Genomic DNA, 24,759 nt, shown 5'->3' with positions numbered 1-24,759 from the left:
ACTTTGACTAACCAAACTGGGGCCATTTGAACATAAAAGTAATTAAGTACCATAATTAAGTATAAGCCACTGAAAATATAATTATTCACATATTCATACAAATAATTCTTTGAAACCCCAAAAGAAGCAGAGCTTAGCTCATACACCAGTGTCAAGGACTAAATGGGAAATCAGCAAACAAAACAGTTAACCTGATATAATAAAAAATAAATAAGCAGTTTTAATTAAAAAAATATTAATATCATAAAAGACTAAGCCCATAGAAGTGTTCCAAATTAAAGAAAACTGTAGTCATGACAATCAAACACAACATCTAACCCTAAACTGAATCCTGGATTGGGTGAAAACTCCGTGGTGCCATCCCTTGTCAGGTGGTCATCAGTTGTATATATTAAAAAAAGTAAGCTGAGCCTGCCAGGAGGAGCAAGCCAATAAACAATATTACTGTATGACTTCTGCTTCAGTCTCTGCTTGTCTTGAGTTCTTGCCCTGACTTCACAGCTAAATCTTTTTCCTCCTAAGTTGCTTTTGGTCAGAACATTGTATCACAGCAATAGAAAGCAAAGGAAGAGAGTTAGATAAGACACTATCTGCAGGCCTTGCAAAAACAGGGGGGTTCTATCTCCTCATTATGTGACATGTCCAAATGCTTCAAGAAAGGAAATTTTAGGAGAGTGAACAGATGGTATGGGGAAGGTAAGGCAGTAGCATCATATGGAGGCTTCTCGTCTTAGTTAGGGTTACTATGGCTGTGATGAAACACCACGATCAAAAGCAAGTCGGCAGGGGAAAGGATTCATTTGGATTAGACTTCCATGTATCTTTGTTCATCACTGAAGGGAAGGAAAGGAACTCAAACAGGGGCAAAAACCTGGAGGGAGGAGCTGACGCAGAGGCCTTGGAGGACTTGCTCAGCCTACCCAGGACTACAAACCCAGGGTTGGCACCACCCACAATGGGATGGACCCTTCCCCATCAATCACAAATTATGAAAATTCCCTACAGGCCTGCCTACAGCCCTGTCTCATGGAGGCATTTTCTCAGTTGAGGCTCCCTCCTCTCAAGTGACTCTAGTTTTTGTCAAGTTGGCATAAAACTCTCCAGGACACTTCTCAAACTGCCTATCTTCCTATATTATTCAGTGAAGAAAGGATTCAGGAGCTTTCCTTTGCAAATGAATCTAATTAATTTGCAAATGAAGTTAATTCCTTTGGCTGTATTGTGATAAAATCAATAGGCTGCAGAGAGCATCCTCAAGGCAGAAGGGTTCATTTTGGCTCACAGTTCAAAGGCACAATGCGGTAGAGACATCCTAGTGGAGCTGAAGGCAGCTGGTCAGAGAGTGATGGATGCCTGTGCTCAGCTCACTTTCTCTGCTTTTATACAATCTAGGATCTCAGGACAGGAAATGAGGCCACCCACAGGGGACAGGTTTTTCTAACATCAAGGAAACTAATGAAAATAATCCCCCATAGGCAAGCCAGCAAGACCAAGTGCCCAGTGCTCTCTAACATTGCCCTATGACCTGCACCCTAAAGCCCCTTGTGCTAATTCATCAAGCTCTCAGATCCTCACACTCTATTCTTTCCAGGTGCTCGTTAATATTATCTGACTTCTTTTCAACCCCATTAAAACTGCGTATGTGTGTATGCTATTTGTGTGTACATTGCATATGGAAATCAGAGAACATCAGCAAACAGTTCCCTCCTTTTACCATCTAGGTCCTTTATTAAGCTCGGGCCATCAGCCTTGGCAGCAAATACCTTTACACACTGGGCCATCTCTCCAGCCCAGTATCTAATTTATTTTCATCCTAAAGGCTTTAGCTTAGATGTGCCACTCCCCACTCTCTTTGAGGTAGTCCTGCCCACAGTCTTTACCAGTATCTTTCCAGCTGTGTGGTATCACGAGTCCTTGAATGTGCTTTCTTGATTCTTACCTCACCCTACCTGCACCTCCTCCTTGCAGTTGGGAGGGTGACTATCTTATTGTCCTCTATTATGTACCTAACACAAATAAAGTGGGACACCGAGCAAAGGCTTTGAGTAAAAATTGGCCTGCAACAAAAGATGTGTGCCAGGGTCTAGGGGTGGGGTGTGAACGGAGAGCAGAGGTGTCCAGGACAGTGAAGCAGTTCTTTATGACGATACAATGGTGGGCAATTGTTCTTGCTCATTCTTTCAAACACATGAACCGCACAATACAGGGTGAAGTGAAGCAGCCTGTGCCAGGTCCCTGGAGTGATCTCACTGGAACAATGCACTCTCTGCTGGGAGATGTTGCCCACACGTGAGGCGGCTGTGGGCAGGGATGTAGACAGCAAGTGAGGTCACTTGTGGAGAGTCTGTACTTTTTTTTTTTTTTTTTTTTTTTTTTTTTTTTTGCTTTACTTTGCTGGGAATACAAGAGAGCTACAAATCGTTTCCAAAACAAATAAATAAAACTAACAGCAAAACCTAGGAGAGCAGTGGCCACAAAGAACCACAAGGTGGCAACATTTCTCCCAGAAGTTTCAATGAGGAGTCCAGTTAGGGAAATCGCTGGTGCTAAGAACATTGCTGGGATTCTGGCTTCCCCTCCCTGGCTCTGAAGCTCATGGGCCTTTACCACATCACCTCAGCCCAACCCCTCTTTATACTTTCAATATGTCCTTATTAAGTGTAGTTTTTATTATTACTTAGATAAGGTAAAGCCAACAGATTGGTAGACAACAGTATTGGGAAGCCCTCCGGAGAAAGTACATCCCAGCTGGAGGGGGTTGACTAATCTAGGAGGGGCAGTCTCTCCAGAGTCAGCATGGTGGAATATCTTAGTATGAGAACCCAAGGTCACCGTGAGGCTGAAGCCTACCCAAGCAAAGTCTTTTCTTGTGAACCTTCAGATCACTAAAGTGAGTTCAGATTTGCCGCCAAGCAAATCTTCCACACATATGATACAGAGAAAGATCTAATTTCTTCTATGACCCAAACCAGAAAGAATATTACAGTGGCAATCTATGGTGGTAGACTTTGTCCCCAAATCCCCAGCTCAGAAAAAGCTTATAACACTGGAGCTTCAGATCACTCCTCACGACAGGTTCATGGTCACCTGGGAGCCAAGAATGGAAGAAGGGCCCTGTTACTGTGACACACTTGTCTACATGCCTGCAGAGAATCTGGACAAGAGTCCCTGTCTGAAAGAAGCAGCCATCCAGGGTGCTGACCTGAGGTGACCCCAGGGACACAAAGTTTCCATGTTCAAGCAAACATGAAGGCAAGCTGGGTGCAACTGTATTATAGCCGCACAATCTTGAGTGACACATTGTTTGTGGCAGCAGCCTCCCCGGAGCCAGCATTAATCCAGTCTAATCTGGTTTCATTAAATGGACACTAGGCTTGGATCAGGGGAGAGGGGTCCTGAATGGGACTGTGCTACTTAGTCAAAAGATGACTTTGAAGCTTTTAGAGTTCTTTTAAAAATAAAAGGACTATGCTCTTTCACAAAAAGCATCATGCAGGATTCAGTTTCCTAAAAGGGAGAGAGGCTGCTAAACAACTGGCCTGGACTCCTCACCTGTAATTCCTTACAGCTTTACTGCAAGGAGGCTGCGGGCTTCAGAATGGGAGGTGGGGAATGCGCCTTCCACATACAGACAGCAGTGTAGTTCTCAGTACAGCTACTAATACTGTGAGCTACAAGCATGGCAGATTTCCTATGCCTAAAAGAATCATCTGGAGAGTGAAGTGTTAGGAAGATGATTATTTGGGGGTGAAAAGAAGAATGTAAATGGATTGGACTTCAGCTTAGGCTGCCTCCTGTCTATTTTTTGAAGTTGCCTGTTGCAAGGGGTTAAGAGTTAGAGAATGTAGCACAATCCTCTTGGGCCAAGACTATCCTGGGGTTAATCCTATGCATCCCTTCACCCTGAAGACCTCTAATAACTCCAGACAGCAGGCAGCCTTTGCTCCCAGGTGTCTAAGTGTGTAGATCCCCGTGGCAAGGCCTCAGAGCAGCAGCCACCAGGAGGGAGCCCTGTCTCCAGATCTATAGGGCCCAGCATGTTGGAGCGAGGAGCTAACTCTTGGTTTTATTCCTGTGAAACAAGGACACAGAGGGAGAAGGAGAAGAGGAGTCAGTGGCTTGCAGAGATACTGACAAGGTACAAAGAGCATATGCTGAAGAACTTCCACCTGGCCCGGGTGCTTCCCTACTTGGTGTACGATGGTGTGTTCTCCCTAAAAGAGTACAGAGAAATCCTCAGTCAGGAACGCTACCCAGAAAAAGTGGAGTGCTTTTTCCTGAAGCTCTTCTCCAAAGGTCCAGGTGCTTTCTGTGCCTTCTGCGCTCATCTGGAGGAGCTCAACCCTTACCTGCTCACCTCCCTTTTCCTTTATTACCAAGGTAAGAACACGATTTGCTCTAGAGATAGTAGCTCTAGCAGTGATGACCCGGAGATCTGCAATAGCCCAGGTCACACTACAGAATACCAAGTTTCAACACAGCATTGATGTATAGCTTCCTAAAAATGTCCAGGCTTCTAAAAAAAAAAAAAAAAGAAACAAAATACTACAATGTACAAATAAATGTATGATACAAAAGAAAAATTGCGTGTAGCTCCTAACACACCCTGAGGGGTTTCTAAATATCTAAGTATTTCTTTTCAAGTGCAAGCCACAAAGTGCTAATGGGCTAAGAAAGCTGAGCTGAAATTTTGTTTACAAAAGACATAAATTATTACCAGGCCTTTTCAAAAACATGAGTTAGTGTGTGACTCAGACATTCTACTCCTGAGCATCAACCCAGAAGAAATGAACGTGTGACCACACAGAGACCCACAAAACAATATCCACAGGAGCACTGTCCATGGCACTGTCCGTGGCACTGTCCGTGGCAGCCCCAAAGCAGAAAGATCCCAAATGTTCATCAAGTAACAAGTGAAAAAAATTATGTCATGCAATTGAATGTTATTCTGCCACTCAAAGGACTACATGTTACAACACAGATGGACTTCAAAAATGTTATGGAAAAGGAAGAAGTTATTCACAAAAATGCAATTACTCACATTCATATAATGTCCAGAGCAGGGCTGGGGCTGTAGCTCTGTGTTGGAGCGCTTGCCTCGCATGTATTAGGCCCTGGTTCAATCCCTGGCACAAAAAAAAAAAAAAAAAAAAAAACTCAAATAGGTAAATCCATAGAGACGAAAAGCAAATTACTGGTCACCAGAGCTGGAAGTAGGAGGCATAGAAGAAGGGAACAAGGGGTCTCCTGTGTCAGTGGGGAGATGAAATGCTATGAAGTTAGTTCTGATGGCTACACACCCCTGTGGGTGCACTGCAAAACACAGGGAAATGCCATGTGTGGGCATTATGCATATAGGAAACTGACTTTTAAAAGTCATCATGAAAATATTTGCTGTTTTTTCTTCTCTCTGTCTTCCAGAGAGAGTGTTGACTCTCCCAAGTTCTCAATGTCTTCCTTCTACAGAGAAAGGGTCACATCCTGCTGAGATAGTGTTCAGACTAAATCAAGAATAAAGATGAAGAGGGAGATGGCCTGAAAGTGGGAAACCAGACAAAGCCTGGGTCAGGAAAGTGATATTGACAAGTATCCTGGGTCAGCTGTGGGGTCAGTGAGGACAGGACACAAGTGACTTGTGAGGCTGTGGCTTGCCTGGGTGTGCAAAGGGAGGTTTAAATATTCTGAAGCAGTATCAAGTTGCTGGCTTCCATTCACTTATGACACTCCCCCAAGACTGAACATAAGGGCCCACCTTTCTAGTGTTGACTTTTAAGGTTTGTCTCTGAATTTCTGTTCTCAGCTTGTAGGGTTGTCATTGTGGATTACAGGTTATGGTAGGTTGTCCATCCTATAGCCTTTCAATAAAATTGTCAATGTATAGTCAGTAGACAAATCAATATGAATATCTACAAGTGACTTACTTCATTAGGATGTAATGCAATATAAGTTTCTGTGTCATGGACACATGTGGTCCTGATCATTTATGGGTTGTTCAGGCTAACTTCATCGTGTCTACTATGTATCAATGTACTATGACCACCAGAATCAATTTATAGCGTCAAATACATGACCATTATTGAGTATTTGGCGTACTTTTGAAGAGCAGTAAGTCTTTTTACAGTGTAATTTAAAATGCCGATGAGTAAAAACGTAAGCTACACACCCATTGCAGCCACTATTTAATATTTAGGGAAGGGATGAACAGAGTGACTTTGCTTAATTTGCTTTCTTCATTTTTTTTTTAATCCAAAGAAATAACCAAGGAAGGAAGAGAGCCAGAAAAATAGTTCAGTTGAGATGTTTACTGTATATTTACTATTTTATTCTTTAAAACAATTGTAAAGCATGTGTCGAAGTGTTGATATTTCTTAAGTCTAGAGTTAGAAAGCTGGACTCCCTCAGGCCTGTCACATTATTGTCTGTATTTTTCTGCACATTTTAAAATGTTACTAAGCAAAAGTACAAATAAATAAATAAATAAATAAATAATTTTTTTTAAAAGTTTGAGGGGTGGCAAGATGGCTCAGTGAGTAAAGGCGTTTGGTGGGCAAGCCTAGAGACCTGAGTTCAATTCTCATTGGCCAAGTGGAGGGGGAAGGAGAGAGCCGATGCCACACCGTTATCCTCAGGGCTCCACATGCCATGACATCATGTCCCCTTATTATACACACAGAGACAATAACAAACAAACAAACAAACAAATGACATTTATTTGAAAAGGAAATGATGTGACTATAATTACACAAATCGCCCTGCTGATAGACTGTTGTAGAAATACAGATGTGTCATAAACTGCACCATAAAACGACCAAGGAAATATGAATACCATCTGTAGTTCAGTATTGCACTAACATCAATTTCCTGATCTTAATCAACGTAAGATTAAATTAAAAAAAAAATGTTATTAAGAGAAGCTGAGAAAAGCCAACGTGGAAATTCTCTGTGCTGTTTTTGGAATGTCTATGGAACTCTAAAATGACTTAAAGATCGAAAAGCTGAAAGGGGAAGATAATATTAATGACATCATCAGTATAGAACTGGAGAGGCCATTTTTGTTTTTATTTTGTGAAGCAGGGTTTTGTTGTATAGCCTAAACTAACCTCAAACTCACGATCCTTCTGCCTCAGCCTCCCCAGTACTGAGAGTACAGTTTTGTATCAGTGTGCCCAACATTGGTGAACTGGTTTCTAATATTAGTTTTGAAAACTAAGGCTAAAAAAGAAAAGAAAAAGATAAAAGAAAAAGCTCATGCTCTCTTAGCATGTGAATGTCAGCATTTTTTGAGGTGTAGCCTGATTGATCACTAATCAATGTATCAGGGACATTAGTGATAATTCTGGAAAATTCTCTGCAAAAGCTCAAATCCCTCAGTGTCGGGTGATCCATCTCGCTCTATGGGACACACCCTGGGTGGCCCACAATGGAACTGCTTTAGAATGATCTGTAGTGACAACCACCTTCTTTCTCTCACTGCATGTGAGTAGCATCCGTTTATAGTAACGCCAAAAAGATCTTGTAGTTTTTACAGTGCAAAAGGGGCTAGGCACTACTGTTCATGTGCATACTGTTAAACACATTTTGGAGAGGCTGAATGAGCCGCTCTCAGGCAGAGCTCTCTGAAGGAAGCAAAATAGTCTATCTAGTCCAAAAGAGGAGTGGGTCTGGAAGGACAATTCAGGTGTGAGCATATGAGGACACACCCAAGAGAGCAGTCCCCAGTCCATTTTTCCTAGAGCTTATCTCTCCTCCGTGGGTTTTAGTAGAGCTCACAAGTCCTATGTCTGCAATGGGCAAAGCCTGGAGCCAGGCTAAGTGCATCAGTTACTTCTCTGTTGCTGTGATAAAGCACCTTGACTCGGGCAACCTATAGAAGAGATGGTTTGTTTGACTTATGGTTCTGGAATGGCAGGGAAGCGTAGCAGCACACTGCAGACGTACAGCTGGATGCGGAGAGCTCATATCGTGAACTGTAAGCACTGTAAGCATGAGGCAGAGGAAGCAGACAGGGAGTAGGGAGAGGAACTGCACTCTCAAAACCCAGCCCTAATGGCATGGCTCTAAGCACTTGGGAGGCACAGGCAGAAAATTTCTGTAAGTTCAAGGCCAGGCTGTTCTACATAGAGAGTTGCCAAAGGAAAAAAAAAAAAGGAAAAAGAAAGAAAGGATGGAAGGGAAAAGAAAAGAGAAGGGGAGGGGAGGGGGAGGGGAAGGGGAGGGGAGGGAAGGGAAAATGAATACCACTCTTGAGTTTCCTGAGTCAGGAGTCTCTCTGTGACACAGTCACTGGCTCCCAGGCCAGGACAAGATGGGGAAGGCATGAATATCGCTGGTCAGGAACAGAAGAGGCCATGCTTGAAAGAGATTCTGATGTTTCCTTCTTCCCTTGTTTCCATTTTTAAATATTGTTTTTAAAAAAGGTATGTTTTTAAATATACATTTTCTTTACTGTGTGCACAGAGGCCAGAGGACAATTTACAGCCACAGAGTGAGAGCTCTTCTACTCCTTTCTGCCCCCACCCCCACCCCCACCCCCAGGGCCCAGGGATCAAACTCAGGCTTGAGGGCACGAGCCCTTCCCCACTGATCATCTCACTAGCCCCTAAATGGGTATTTACCCCCCCCAAAAAAAACCTCTTTATTTAGGGGAAAAATGCCAGTATTTTATTTTTTCTTAAAGAGAGACAGACAGATAGAATTCCCAGTCAAGACAGACAGTCTTTATTTCCAACAGTTAATGACTGTTTTAGCCAGGGCCTTGTGTACCCCAGGCTGGCCTTCAATTTGCTCTATGATTGAAGATGTCCTTGAACTCCCCATCCTTCCGTCTCCACTCCTCAAGTACTGTGATTATAGCATATGCTCTGACACCGGGATCGTTTTTAAATGAACTCACATCGTGTGTCTTCAGAAAAATTCAAGCCAAGTCCTATTTGTCCATTTCTGAGCAATCTGAGATGGCCAAATCTACAGAAATCTGTCGTTACAACATTAGAGAAGGAAAGTGGGTGGTCAGAAATGTGACCATCATCTGTGTTATAATGCAGAGCAAACCCAACGGATCCTACGAGATGTGCTTGTGGCAGAAGAGGCAGCGTGGAACGGGGCTCAATGGGACTCTAGCACTGTCTCTGACCCAGAAGACCAAGAACAAAGGGCTCGGTTATTTAACAAGTATGTTAACATTCTCGGTGTGTTTGCGACCTTTACAAAGTCCTGCCTTCCCCCTTCTCATCACCCCTCCCCGCTTCCTCTCAGGATCCTCACCCCACTGTGCCCTTCAGCTGGATACAAAGAGTTCTGCTGAGGCTCCAGTTTTGTAGGATGTGCCAAGGGCAGTGTATGGCTTCTTGGTTGTTAAATAGTATCACAGGACACTGCTACTTGAAGGCCCGTATCTGATTGTAGGCAGGTGATGTTGGCCTGGCTCATTCATGGCATCCCAAATAACTATATGTATCCAAAGCCTCACTCTAACATTAAATCTGGACTTATAAATTGAACTGTGGTCCTTTAAAAAGCATGTTGATGCTTCTTTCAAAGAAAAATCCAGACGCCGTACATTTAGAAAATCTGAAATTGGTCAGCGTATATAGACTTCATCTGTCTTTTGGGTTCATAACTTGCCTGTGTTATGGATGAGACTGAAGCCTGACCCGTGGTTAGACTTCATGTTCATATCGTGCAGGCTCAAGCTTCCTGAGGGGAAGGGTTTTTGTAAAGTGAGAATTCAAAGCGGCCATTTTAATGGGCTGTCGGTTTTCTTTAACTTGCTCAGATCTTCTAAGTATCTAAGATGTGATCAGTAAATAGTCTAGAAAATGCTCAAGTCATTGTTGCCTGTGTTTGAATTGTCAGGCTTATTGTAAATAGGCCCTGTTGCCTCCTCTGCCACAGTCAGTTCCTATTTTCTGCCCTGGGAAGGAGACCCTGCAGCTGACAGTGGTCCCTGAACTTGGCCTTGGGCTCCCTGCAGTGCCAAAAGACTTGCTCAAACTGGAACTGGCTTGCTGGCCCAGGAGTGGCCACTCCATGCAGAGCAAGACATTCTGCAGGTCCTGTCCAAGAGATGAGGTCTGACCTCACGCTCCCATCCCTTCTTGTTCAAGGCCCTGGATTCTGGTACCTTTAGCATGTGTGGCAGTGGCGACTTCTGGCTCTTTCCTACCATCTTGCTTTCAATAAACAGAAAGAGTCAATTTTGTTTCTATGTAGATATAACACAGAGACACCAACTGTCTGATTTTTAAGGAGCTGGCTCACATGATTTGGGGGCTGGCAAGTCGCTAAACTGCTGCTCCTGGGAATTGAGGCAGGAGTTGGTGTTGCCACTTGGTATCCGATTCCCAGGAATCTGGAAACAGCAGTTTGCTCAGGGCAGCTTTGAAGAACCTCAGTCTCTACATCCAAGTTCTCTGATTAGATGAGGCCCATCCATCAGACAGAGAGCAATATGCATCAGCCCACGTCTATTGATTTAAATGTTAATCACATCTAAAAATTCATTCATAGCAACTTCTAGATTGCTGTTTGAGTAATCAGTAGAGCAATATAACAGCCAATATAAACCTAAAATTTTATAACCTAAAATTAAGCATACATACATTGTGTAGCCTTGGGCAACCTGCTTTAACTCTGTGTGTGTGTGTGTGTGTGTGTGTGTGTGTGTGTGTGTGTGTCACAAGCAGAAGGACTTTGTAGATTCTGACTTCCTGTCTTAGGTGAGGTTACCCATCCCTTGGATCTTTCTTCTTTGGACTCCTACCTCAAGATAAAGTAAGGACAGACTGGTATTGTGTCAACTTGGTGGGCCACAGTGTCCACAGAGTTCATCAAACATGATTTTGGGTGATTTTGCCAACTGTACTCTGGCTGGGATGAACATTTACACTGGTGGATTTTTAATAAAGTATAAGATATAAAATGTGGGTGGATCCTCCAAGATAAGCGGACGGCTAGAAGAACAGAACAAAGACTGGTTTTCCTTTAAAAACAAAAAATTCTGCTGTCAAACTGATTTGATCTTCTCCCTTCCTCCCCCCGCCCCAATTCCTCACTCCTAATTCTGTTTCTAAATATAAGTGGAAATAAAAATGGTGTTCCATCATATCTATTTTGGACCCCAAGAACACAGAAGCCTGGCTCCAAAGCAGCCCCTGGAAGTCAGCTACCTCTCTGACTCCTGGGAGTGCGCTGTGCTTTTATTATTGTTAGTATTCCTAAGTTCCACATTGGCCACCTCTTTTCCTCAGCATCTGCAGTAGGTGGCTGTGGGCCATGAAGTGCACTAAAGGAATCTGCGAGTAGTCACCTGGGCTCCCTCTGTCTAAAGTCTCAGAGCTAGTTCTCCTGAACTCAGTGGACCTAACCTGCCACTTTCACATCTTTAGGTTACCACACTGATAATGACAGTAAGTTATGAAGCTTCTAGATCTTCATCATCCCTTAATAGTACTTCATGAGAAAAAAAAGATACTTTGTGAGAAAAAATTCAGATAAGTCGCTCTCTCTCTCTCTCTCTCACACACACACACATACACACATCATCACCATCATCATCATCACCATCATCATCCTGTTTAGATAATGCGATAATAGGCAGATTATACATACCTAATTCTATAAGGGAGTTGTGAGTCACTTTCCTGAATAGGTTTTCAACCACATAAACATCAAACTAAACTGTAATTACCTTGACCTGTTAGAGAACATTTCAACCGCTCATACATTGCTGTCATTTGACAAGCAAACCTCCATGCCCTCGGTGTGAAACACATATTCTCCCTGCTTTCCTACGGCTCACCATTGGAAGGCAGAGGAGCCGACGCTGACCACCTCTGTAACACACGTAAAAGGCAGGCCAGAAGGAGTCCTTCAAAGCTGACCTCATCCCTGCTCAGCTAATGGAGATTTTGAGTCCAGAAAAATTACTATGGCTTTGTAATTTTTTTTCCTCCCGCTGAAGGGCTAAAAGAACCGAGTTAACTGGGACACAGCAGGAGCTTGCTCTCCTCTTTTCCCTCTTCATTCGGTCACCAAAACAATGGCAGCTTTACTTGCTTGCAGAGGCAAATATGAGAAAAAATAAAGCAGAGATCAGGGCATGTCACAACCCACTTGAAGTGTCTGTGGGGATAACCTCAATTTTTAGAAGCAGAGAATAAATGGAAGTGACTGCCCATGCCCATACATATCTGTGTCAATTCACCAAGGCAACTGTATCCTGTATTCAGGACCTAGAATCTATCAATGAGAAGCCAGTGACAGGCCACATCTAGTCAAAGCTGCAACATCTAAGACCAAGCCAAGCCCTGCAAATGCTTCATGCATCGGAAAGAAAGGCATTGAGACAAGTGCTGGTTATCCTTTATACATAAAACTGCAACTCAAAAATTATGTCTCTCCATAATTATCAATTATGACTTGATAATTCAGAGAGAGTCTAGATCAGTGGTTCTCAACTTGTGGGTCATGACACTCTTGGGGATATGTGCAATGACCACTTCATAAAATCTGTGGAAAACACACATATTTCATTAAACTCATAACAATAACATAATTATAGTTATGAAGTAGCAGCAAAAATAATGTTATGGTTAGGAGTCACCACAACGTGAGGAACTGTATTAAAGAGTTGCAGAATAATTAGGAAGGTTGGGAACCACTGGTCAAGATACTTCTGTGAGATCCTGAGACGTTTCTTTTCACTGATACAAGCCTGCACAATCCACAAGGACTTTCCAACACATTATTTTCATATTCCTTGTGTAAGTTTATCTAGATGCCCAAGGTTTAGGATCAGGTGCAAGGACAGAGTGATTTCCTATAAATTCCTTTGTTCTTTCAAAGCCCGATGGTCTCCAGAAACCTTGTGCATCTCAGCATGGGACACTGTATCTAAGACCTACACAGATGAATGTGGCCAGGCCAGCTCTTGGTCTAAGGATGAATAGCTAGACCTATTTCCCACTCCTGTATATCAGAAACTTTACTATGGGTAAAGAACAGCCAACCTAGTCCAGCACACTGAAGCACAATCACCATGGCAACAGCATATGTTTAACATATGCCTGGGATCCAGGCTCCTTGGCCGATTAGTTTTCTGGGAGTCATATTTCAAAATTCATCCTATTTCAGCCTATCTGGGAGCTTGCTGACTATGTGTGTTCTAGAACATTTCTTGGCTGGAAAAAGCAGGACAGGACTGGATTGGGCTATCATTCCAATCAGTGATTAACATGATGACCTCAAGAAGGTGTGGGTGTAGGAGATGGCAATTCTTAAATTAGATAGCAATTATAAATCCTTGGGTCAAATCCCAAGACCTAAGGAAAAGTTGTAGGGGAATGTTTGGTAAATGGGATGGGGGATGGGTAAACGTTTAGGGGAGGAGCCTTGGAAAGAATGCTCTCATCTGTGAGGAAAAATGATCGGAGTTCATTTAGAGTGGTAAAATATTAGACCAGTCTGCTTTTGGTTTGAGGCTTTTTAGGGTTAGATGAATTCTTCTGCTTGGAGAACCTGGAAGATAAGTGATCATGTGTGCTCTCGGATTGTCTAGGAAGAGGGGCCAGTTCAAACCCCAGTGCATGGAGATCTGAAGGGAGACTTGGAGGGGATGTTTTCTCCTCTTAAATGTCTTTTCTTCCAGACACTCATTTGACACCCACTCTAGTTTGAGAGAATACTGTGCACCGCCCTCTAGCTTTTCTGCATCCCATACACCTCATCCCTCCCATTTTTTGAGAATGAGCCAAGTTCAAGAACTTTGTGATGCTCTTTTAAAACAGTGCAATTGCTTTTTGTTGTTTTTGTTTTGTTTTTAAGTTGGGCCAATGAACACTGATTGGTGGTGGCACATGCCTTTAATCCCAGTACTTGGGAGGCAGAGGTAGACAGATTCTGAGTTTGAGGCCAGCATCATTTACACAGTGAGTACCAAGACAGCCAGGGCCATGCGTAGAAACCCTGTCTCAAACAAACAAACAAAAACAAAACAAAACTAACCAACAAAAACAAAACAAAACAAAAAAACCGAGCAATCAATCAGTCAAATAAGCAAACAAAACAAACAAAAAATTTAAGTAGATAAGACGCCTGCATTCAATCTCTAAAAACTGATAGAAGAAGGAGAGAAATCACCTCCAAATTTGTTCTCACGTGTACAGTATGGCACGTGCACCAGCACGTGCACACATACCACACACACATGATAGTAAATAAATAACATTTTAAATAGCATAAGGCTCTCCTCTCTTTCCTCACTATCTGAGGCTTCTCAGAATATACATGACTCATTTGTGTCTTGCTTCCCTCTCTCTCCTCCCCTGGCTGTTTCCCTTAACCCTACTTCCACATACAAAAGGGAAAAGGATCTGCCCTGTAATTCTAGAGCCCAAGGGTCCTGGGATGGTGCTCCCTGGTTGCTAGGCAGAGGGCAGACATGGAAGGCAGTGCCTCTCTACACCTGTGCTAGCCCCGTGTCCAGCTCTAAACAGCCTCCATCTTGCTTTGTCTCCTTCATGTGCTGAGTCTCTCGCAGATGTGTAGCCTGTGTGTGCTCAGTGTTTTTGCTCAGGGGAATTATGCCTCTCTGAGGACAGCAGGTTTTGTTCACCGGCACACCCATTGTGTCTGCAGCTGTACTTAGAACACGGCAGACATGCTGAGCATTTGTTAAAAGAACTGAACAAGATCTCAGGCAGAGGTTTAATAAAATATACCAAAATACTAAGTTCTTCACTGATAGAGTCTGGAAGTGAACCAAATCCAACATTCGGCCTGTTTTACAACATTTATTAGAACGTAATCTATTTGCGTGCATAGTTTCTGTGGTGGCTTTCAGGCTAGATCCAAGTTTGAACAGTTAGGACAGAGATTGCACATCCAAAGCCTTTGACTCCACAGAAAAAGAAATTATCAGCTGCTGATATAGACCTCATCTTTGGTTTAAAAGTACTAACAGATAGGACAGAAAATGCTTTAAAATTGCAGCAAATGTGTCTGAATTTTTTTTCAGTAAAAAAAGACAAACAAATATTGTGATGATTTTAGAAGACACTAAAGATTATTATTTTGTAAAAAATATAGCATAGTTAAGCCACTAACATAGTTATTTAAAAAAAAAAAGAGTCAAGTTGTGCTGAAATGTGTTTTGGGTTTGACTTATGTGTGTTCAGGGACTGAAGTCAGTACACGCCATGTGTTACAGGGCAGAGCTGTACCTCCAGCCCTAAGTGAGCCTTTTGGATGGGTACATCTGCAGATCTCCACCATTCCCATGCAAATCAGTCTCCTTTTGACTTAAAGTGATAAGACAGGGTATAACTCGTATAGACATATAGACAGGGTATAACACAATGTTTTTTTTTTAATAGGTGTTCTATGGAATTGTTAAATCAAGCTAATAATCATATACCTGACTTATCCCAGATACTTATCATTCAAATGACCTTGGACAGCAGGATTTTGCTAGACTTTGAGATGATAAGGAAACATCCCAGGGCAAACTTGCTGACAGTTTGTACATCGGATAACTAGAACCCTGAAAGTTCAGGAGCCCCTGTGCACTGCCATGATCCTGGGTCCCGTTTTAGGGCGAGGTCTCTAGGTGGCATTCTGTTTCTTCAACAGAGGGATTATGGATTCTTTTTTCATGCTCCAGACCATTGACAAAGACTCACTTCTCCCAGTTTTTCACATTTGTTTTTATGAGGTTAGCTACAATTGGAAAGTTTCTTCTTTCTTTATAGTTGTTGTTTTTGGTCTGTTTATTTGTTTGTTTTTGTTTTGTTTTTACCCTAATTGAATGACAAATGGTTTGCCAGTTTTCTTATACATTTATAGCCATCTCTTTCATTTGGTTAAGGATGTTTTCTTTTATGATTTTGTTGAAGATGCTTTCTGGCCCTTTGAACTGGGAATCTTTACCATCTTCTATTCCTATTATTCTTTTTATAATGTCCCAAGTTTCCTGGATGTTTTGAGTTAGGAATTTTTTACATTTGGCATATTCTCTGACCAATGTATCAATTTCTTCTATGGTATCTTCTATTCCTGCGATTCTGTCTTCCATCTCTTGTATTCTGTTGGTGATGCTTGCATCTGTAGTTCCTGTTCTGTTTCCTAGGTTTTCCATCTCCAGGGCTGCCTCCATCTGTGTTTTCTATATTGCTTCTATTTCCACTTTTAGGTATGGAATTGTTCATTTCCTTCATCTGTTTGATTGTATTTTCCTGTACTAGTTTAAGGAACCTATTTGTTTCCTCTTAAAGGGCTTCTACATGTCTGGTTGCGTTTTCCTGTATTTGTTTAAGGGAATTCTTTATATCCTCTTTAAAGGTTTCTATCATCTTCATGAGATGGGGTTTAAGATCACATTCTTGCTCTTCAGGTGTGTTAGGATACTCAGGGCTTGCTGGAGAAGGACAGCTGGGTTCTAATGGTTCCACATTGCACTGGCTTTGTTGTTTATGTTCTTACACTTGCCTTTTGCCATCTGGTTGCCTCTGGTGTTGGTCTGACCTGGATGTCTCTGGCTGGAACAGGCCTCCCCGGAAACATATGGAGCTGTGTGTTCCAGGTTTGAACAGGCCTCCTGGGAGGCAGGCAGACCAGGGAAGTGGGAGCCCACATGCTGATCTGAGCCTGCAAGTGGAGGTGTAGACCTGAGGGAAGATGGAGCTCCAACAGGGCAGGGCAGAACCCATGACTACTGACTGGGCTTGCTAGGGTCCCAGCAGGAGTGGGAATTGAGTCAGAGGGGGGATCTCACCTGTTTGTCTCAGGTTAGGGCAGACCTCTTGGTAGTCAGGTGAAATTGTGGGGTGGGGTGTGGCGCACCGCTCCAAGCAGGTGGGAACTGGAAGGAGGACCCACTTCTCTCTATTTTAAAAATTGTGTTTATGTTCCCAGAGATGACTGATTTTTTGCATTTCAGTGGATTGGGTGACTTTAACAGTCTTTTTAGATAAATATTATATTACTTGATTAAAATTTGTGTGATTCAAAAGATAAAAGGCTGCTATTCTTCCTTCAATCTCCTTCTTTATTTAGGTCTCTTCCTGTGAACACCTACAGTTACTTTTTTTTTTACTCATTACAAAAATATTTTCTGTATATATACTTTTTTTTTTCTTAAAGAAAGATAGTCCCAGAAATTGGGAAGACATATGTAAAACATTTCCTAAACACAAATGACAAACAAGAGTACAACCTGCCAAAACCTATGGGATACAGCCAAGGTAGTCCCACTAGGAAAACCCATAGCCCCAGGTGCTCACACTGAAAAATCAGAAGGATCTCCAGCAAATATCTTAGTGATGCACCTCAGAGCGCTAGGAAAGCAAGAAGCCAAATCCAATGAAGCAGAAAGCTGGGCAAAGAAAGGGAAACTAGACGTGTGGGGGGTGTGGGGAGGTGAGTCCACCAGAACAAAGAATGAAAATGCCATAAAGACACCTGATACATTATGAGCCAATCAGAAATACTAATTACAAAAGGAATTCTGCTCCTGTTCTGCAGTAGACAGTAAAGATGGATGGACTATCTATTCTGTTTTTGGTTTTGCAGTTACAGAAGACTACACTAGCTGTAGCAACGTTATTTAAACCATCGCCTATTGACTGACGTCTGGCTTCTCTCTTGTCTTTGCTGTCGTAATGAGACTCACAAATATATCTCTAATGTGGATAAATTCCTAAAAGGGGAATTACCTTAAGAGGATATGTGCACGCTTAACTTTGATGGATATTCGCTAACTGTGCCCAGTAAAGCATTGTACTTTATCTTCCTCAAGTAATACGACTCTACTTTATTTCCCAGTATCCTAGTAACTCAGAGCGCTGTCACACGTGAGCATCTTTGCTCGTCTGCTGGGTAGAAATGACAGCCTTTTGTAGTTCCAGTGTGAACGTTCTTATTTAGAGTGAGACAGAACATGATTTCATCTCCGAAGATTCGTAGAGCTTCCGTTTCTCTCTGTTCGATGCTTTACACATTTTCTCTTAGATGTTGGTCTTTGTTTTAAAAGGTGTGTGTGTGTGTGTGTGTGTGTGTGTGTGTGTGTGTGTGTGTATACCATAGGAAGCTAAAAGGTGCTGGATTTCCTAGAGTTGCCAGCAGCTGTGAGCTGCCTGGTGTGGGTGCAGAGAACTGACCTCAGGTCTTCTGCAAGAGCACTGTGTTCTTAACTGCTGACTCACTCATGCTGGTTATTCTTTGTCAACTTCACCCAAAAGAACAGAAGAGGTGATTCAGCCAAGGAATTATCTCTATCAGACTGACCTGTGACCACGCCTGTGGGTCATCATCTTAATTAATGATGCATATTATTATCAGCTCAGCTCACTGTGGGCAAAGCCTCCCCTGGGTACGTGGTCCTGGCCTGTACAAAAAAAGCAGGCTGAGCAAGCCGTGAGAAGCAAGCTAATAAAAAGCACTCCTCCATGGTATCTCTTCAGTTCCTGCCTCCAGGTTCCCTGCTTGAGTTCCTGCCCTGACTTGTGTCTGTGATGGACTGACACCTGGGAGAGTAAACAAAATAAACCTTTTCCTATTCAAGTTGCTTTTGGTCATATTTATTGCAGCAGCAGAAATCTATGTAAGACAATGTCCTGTCTTAAAAAAAAACAAAAACAAAAAAAGACAAAAAAAAAAAAATCCCACATCTTCGCATGTTGGATAATGGTATAGCTTAAATGTTTTTCCCCTCAAAGACCCATGTTAAAATTTGATTGCTGTTATAATGGAGGACTAGAGTCAGGTAGCTCACAATCACCTGTAACTCCCTTCCAGAAGACTGACACTGTCTTTTGATGTCCAAGGTTACCTGGACACATGCATGCACGAACACACACATGCAACCACTTGCTTGTTATCAAAAAGAAATGCTACCACTGTGATGTGATTAGACCCTGAACACTTTACCCTCATGAGTGAGAATAGCTTGGGGTTGTTCTAAAAGTGGATATTTGGTCCTTTACTCCTCCATCATTCTGTGGTGCAAGGATGACATATTTTTACCAGATGAGAAGGTCTTAATCCATGTAAGTTTTCTTTGTGTCCTCCAGGGGTGCTCTGAATTTTTCTTCATACAGATTTACACCTTAGAAGTATTTATTATGTTGAGACATGTGTTATAGTTTGGATGGGTACTGTTCCCCTAAAAGGCTCCTCTGCTGAAGGCTTGGTCCCCAGTACAGGCTCTGTTCCTGGTTGGGTTTTAGGGAAATGAACAACTCAAGAAGGCTCTGCCCTTATCAATAGATTAATACATTCATAGATTCAAAATCTGAACAGACTTTAGGAGATAGAAGAACTGTGGATGGTCGGACCTGATTAGAGGGAGTTGGTCACTCGCAGTGTCTTTGAAGGATGTATCTTGCCTGCTCTTTTCCTCTTTCCCTTTGCTTCCTGGCTGTCATGTATAAAGCCTCTCTGTTTACCTACCCCGACTCCCAGGATGCTCTTTCTTCATTTCAGGCCCAAAGTAACAGAGGGAGCAAAACTTGGAATGACCCTTCTGAAACCAGAAGCTGAAGTCAACCTTCCTGCTTTAAGGTGTTTCTCTTGAACTCTGTCACACAGTGAATAAAATTTTACTAACACAGTATTTTGGAACATGAAAAAAAAAAATCCAGACACCTTTGCAGATTAACCCAACACTCAGTTCTTGTGGACACAAAGGTGGAGAGCACCTGCTCCTCCTCTGTCCTGAGGCTCTGGTTTCCAGGCTCCTCCCATTTCAATATGTTCCTTTTAAACACAGAGCCCAGAGATCCCGAGACCAGGGAAGAAATGCTGGAGAGACTGAGGTATTAACGCCCTTGATCTGAAAACGGTATACTTTTTTCATCATTTTATTAATTAAACTAAGGCCATCTCATTGCAAAGTGTGTGTGTGTGGGGGGGGGGGCAGCTTCCTTTTGTGCCCAGGAAAAGATGGAGGACCACACTCAAGGAACACAGGGAGACATTCTGAAATCAGTGTAAGCTACTAGCAAGGCATGAGGGCAGGCTAGAGGAACATCTGGTCATTTGAAGTTCCAAACGTTTTATGCAGGGCATCTTCTATCAGGAAGTGAAGGACTGATAGGGTGCCCTGCCCAATGAGAGGCAAACCAAGGCAGGGGAAGTGAAGACTGTAACCCAAGCCCATGTCAAGAATGGCTCTAATGCTGGTGAAGGGATTCTCAGGGTGGCAACTGAGACTAAATTTAGAAAACAGATGTGATGCAGCTGTGTGGGCATTTGTAGAAAAAAAAAAAAAAAAGATTTGTTAAGAAAGAAGCAGCAGAAAGGGCCCTAGCCAACTCCAAAGGGCAGAATCAGAGCCATGTGTCAGGGAAGGGACAGCCTATTTCCGGGTCTGGGTCTACTCAGAGAGTGTTACAAGAGTTAACCGCTCCCCTTCTGTTTTAGCAGTTGGCTAATATTCTGCCACTGGCCACAAACACATCCCGGAGGGACACTGGATAACAACCAGCATAGAGAAAATAAAGGAAATAATTACCCTGAAGGAATTCTTAGTTCTGTTAGAGATGTTGTATCTGTCATTAACAGCCACGGTACTTCTGTTCTGAGACCTTAGTCTCCTCAGAGACTATGTAATTTTACTTAATTTCCTTGCAAGTAGTGGGACTTAGAAGTCTGGCTATTTCAGAAATGAAAACCATTATCTTGATGTTGCTCGCTGCTTTTTTATAGAAACATTTGAACAATGGCATTTTCTTTTCTTTCTTCTTAAGGAAATCAGAATGAGAGAATGGACCCTAAAGAAACCAGTGTGATAAAGTGCAGGCAGGACAGCTTGAGGACAAGCTCTGATTCCCCAGGACACACAGAAAAGTAGACCCAGACTCTGGGAAAGCCTGGAGTCCCTCCTGTCACCCAGTGCTTGGGAAGTAGAGTTCTCAAGGCAAGCTGGCTGCCTGAACTAGCAAAAGCTGGCAGCTTCAGCAAGTGACCTTCTCCTCAGGAAATAAAGTAGAGACTGAGGGAGATAGCGACACCCGCCTTTGGTCTCCACTTTAAGTGTGTGCATGGGCATGTGTGCCCCTACACACTCATGTGCGCGCACACACAGTGCACACACCTGAATATTTAAATTTTCTTTTCAGACCCTTTTTTCTTGTAGTAACATCCAATAGACCAAATTGTAGATTCATACATACCAAAGAGTTAGTTTTACCTTTATATATTTATATAAAAACTAACAACACTTGAAGAAAGATAAAATTATAAATTCACATTGAATCTTATTTTGTGTGACTATGGCCCCCTTTCTGTATATGTGGTGTGTGTGTGTGTTGAGTATATGTGTGTGTGTGGTGTGTGTGTGATATGTGTCTCTGTGTGTGTGGTGTGTGTGTGCTGAGTATATGTGTATGGTACGTGTGTGTGTATGTGTGGTGTGTAGTGTGTGTGGTGGTGGTGTGTGTGTGTATGTGTGTGTGTGTGTGTGTGTAGGACAGAAGTAGATGGTGTCTTCCTCCATCATTTCCCTTTATTTCTGTAGAAAATTTCCCTCACTGAACCTAGCACTCGGCAATTTTAGGCAAGTTGGGCAGCAAGCCCCAGGGACCCTCCTGTGTCTTCTCCAGCCCTGGTTACGGGTGTGAGCTGCAGCCCTGGCTCGTTTGCTATGGGTCCCGAGAGATCCGTTCTCACACTTCGCATGCTCATGCATCACTGCAAAGGTGTCTCTGAGCAAGCCATCCCCCAGCCCTGGGAATCTCATTCATAGCTAAGCAAGTTAGACCTGTAATCCTAAAAATCCTTATAATTACAAATATTGGCAAAGCAAGTGTCAAGTGCCTTTTTTATATCTGAATTTGTCACAAAGGTTCCCAAATTACCTCTAACTCTGCAACCTTTGCCCTCAAGTTGTCTCATGAGCAATGAATTATTCCCTTAAAAACATCCTTGGGCTTGGAGGGACGCTGAACACTCACCTACCCAACATTGTGAAGGCCCAAGTTTCAGCCCCAGCTCAGGCCCTCCCTGTAAAGCCCCCATCCACCCTCCATAAAGACTATTGCTTTCCAACAATACACACCATGCCAAAAGTTTATTTGGGGGACTTAAATTTTTGAAAGAAACACACAATGAGCAGTTCTTCATAGTAAGAAAAAAAAAAAAAGAACACAGTAATCAGAATTTCATGGCTGAATCCAGAACTAATTGCTATAGTACTTACTTGATATTTAAAAATACAGTTTATTGAGAACCTGCTATAGACTATGCCTGAACCCTGGAAGCATTTAAACTTTAATATTGTATCTTATGCGTTACAGATGTCTCCTATATGTTCCTTATATTAACTCAGTTCATCTCCTTACGAAAAATTCAAATAAAAGATGACCTTCTTGCTTCAGAGTTTATGATCAGTGTGTGTGATAAGCTATTGACTGGATTCATGAGTCTGAGACTTAAAAGAACCACGGTCCTCACTAACACAAGAATGGAGGCACATCGCCACTAGATGGTACTATTAAATCCCACATTGCCTGACATTAACAGTGATTTTTTTTTTTTCAAAGAATAAATTCCTCTTAGTACATTCTTGCCCTTCCTATCAGCACGAACCTCCTGACTTAGGTCTGCTAAGTCACCTGTTTTGAAGGGATGAGAGCCTTTAATTCATAACAAGAATTCATGAGTTATGTACTCTGGGTAAAATAGAACGTGAGCTTTGGAGAAGAGCCACGGATTCCCTGTTTTCTTTCATAATTGCCTTCGAGCTAAAATATCACAAGGATTTGAAATAATAATTTTCAAAGCCAACTAGGACATTTCAAAGACAACAGAGATGGCACTGAAGAAATTTGTAGTTTGCCGTTCTTCATGATATATGCAGTTGATGCCATAGGCTTGTTCGTTTTCATTGCCAAGTCTTGCATGGGAAGAATGCTGTCCTAATCAGTAGGAATCAAGCAAGTAGTTTGTGGCTAATACCATGTGTAATCCAAGCACTGCAGTCCCCAGCCGATCCTCCGAAAGCCTTAGTGCTGGACTCAGTCACCCAGGAAAACAACACATTCAGCTCAGAGAACACTGGTAGCTAACTTCACAGTGCACTGCTAAATTGGGTCATTTTTCATTGGAAAAAAATTCCATACTATTTACATGAGGTCATTTTTATTCTTGTCTGTAATGCCTAGCTCAAGTCCCTAGCTCGTTTTTGATGAATGAGTCAGAGAGATGGTTTCCCAAAGTCCTGGCTCAGTTTAGCTCTCAGTAATTCCTTCAGAACAGAAGCTTCTCCAGGCCACCAGCATGAGTTATGGGCATCAGGTCAAAGGTGCAATGATGGTTCCAGGAGTTTCCACCGATAGCAAAATCCATCAGTGTTCTATCTCGGATAAAATGGCAGAGTGCTTACAGGTAACTATTGAGCCTCCTTCTATATCTTTTAAATCATTCCCAGGCTATTTACAAAGCTGTATGCAATGCGAATGGTTTTATGCTATATTGTTTGGGGAATAATTGACATTATAAAGTCTATGTGCATTCAGGACAGATGCAACCCTTTCCTTTAATGTGTTTGCTCCACAGTTGTTTACACGAATGGGCACAGAACCCAGGAATGCAGAGGTCTGGTGATGTAGATAGGGATCTCTTCAACAAGGAACACATCAAATGAGTAAATTGCAAAATTAAATAGCTGAAAAATATATTTAAACATCTATTCCTACCTCCTTCATGAAAGAGCACACCCCTCAAATATCTAGCTCAGTACCTTAAAAAGAAATTCCTTATAAATTTTACACATGAATACAAATATATGAATTCCAGTTTATATATATATATATATATATATATATACACAAAATGTCCCCCATGGCTTGTAGGGAGTGGCACTATTAGGAGGGTGGCCTAGTTGGAGTAGGTGTGGCTTTGTTAGAGAAAGTCCTGTCACCATGACTACGGCAGCTCTTGTAAAGGAAAACATTTCATTGAGGCTGGTTTATAGTTTCAGAGTCCATTTTAAAGTTTTCTACCATCATGTCAGGAAGCATGGCTTCAGGCAGGCAGACATAGTGCTGGAGAGGTAGCTGAACAATCTACATCATCAGGAGACCACAGGAAAAAGACTCTATGAACCACTAGGCCTGCTTTGAGCCTCAAAGACCTTAAGACACAAACCCTAGTGACACACTTTACCCAACAAGGCCACACCCACTCCAAAGAGGCCACACCTACTCCAATGAGACCATACTTCCTAATAGTACCCTCCCTACAAGCCTATGGGGCCCATGTTCTTTCAAACCACCCTAATGACTGTGAGGTAACCAGGGAGCCATCTCTTCAGTGAGAGCATGCTGCCTGGGAAGCAAAACATGAGCCATAAGGCAAAGCTACCACATCACCCTGAACAAAGGTTAGTTCCCAACACTTGGTCAACCATGACATGTCCTGTGAAGAATCTGCAGGGTGATTCTCATTATCACAAGGTCCTTACCTTCCTGGGCCCACACTCTGAGTAGATGTGTTTCTGCATCAATGACTTTGTACATGTTTTGAGGAACAGCCAGAAGCAGTGAGCATTTAAAAAAAAAAATGCTCAAAAAACAAAAAAAACCCGAAAAACTGGCATTAAGGAAGTCATTGCTGGGTAACTGTCTGCCTGTCTGAGGACAGGATCACTGGTACTCCACCCAAGCATGTGTTTCTATGGTAAACTACAAGTAGACAAGGGGGAAGTCACTACTAAGAAATGAAGATTTAAAATAATATAAAAGTGGCTGGCTGGCATGTCGG

At 42.4% G+C, this 24,759-nt stretch overlaps 1 protein-coding gene across 6 annotated transcripts in view; it reads left to right on the top strand.

Moving 5' to 3' along the window:
- The first annotated feature begins 3,968 nt into the window (after positions 1-3,968).
- Tjp1 (tight junction protein 1) overlaps positions 3,969-24,759 on the top strand; it is a 326,594-nt gene continuing 305,803 nt past the window's right edge. For 3 of the 6 annotated variants that reach the window (XM_034494561.2, XM_076935352.1, XM_034494519.2), the window contains exons 1-2: positions 3,972-4,380; positions 9,045-9,171. In XM_034494561.2, the coding sequence (XP_034350452.1) occupies positions 4,038-4,380; positions 9,045-9,171 (470 nt within the window). In that variant the 5' untranslated portion in view covers positions 3,972-4,037. Of the gene's footprint in view, positions 4,381-9,044; positions 9,172-24,759 lie in introns of all 6 variants that reach the window. The other 3 variants (XM_034494537.2, XM_034494529.2, XM_034494545.2) reach the window with 2 other exon arrangements.

The sequence above is a fragment of the Arvicanthis niloticus genome, chromosome 1 (assembly GCF_011762505.2).
Source record: "Arvicanthis niloticus isolate mArvNil1 chromosome 1, mArvNil1.pat.X, whole genome shotgun sequence".
NCBI classification, from domain to species: Eukaryota; Metazoa; Chordata; class Mammalia; order Rodentia; family Muridae; genus Arvicanthis; species Arvicanthis niloticus.
This window is presented reverse-complemented; position numbering and strand designations above follow the sequence as displayed.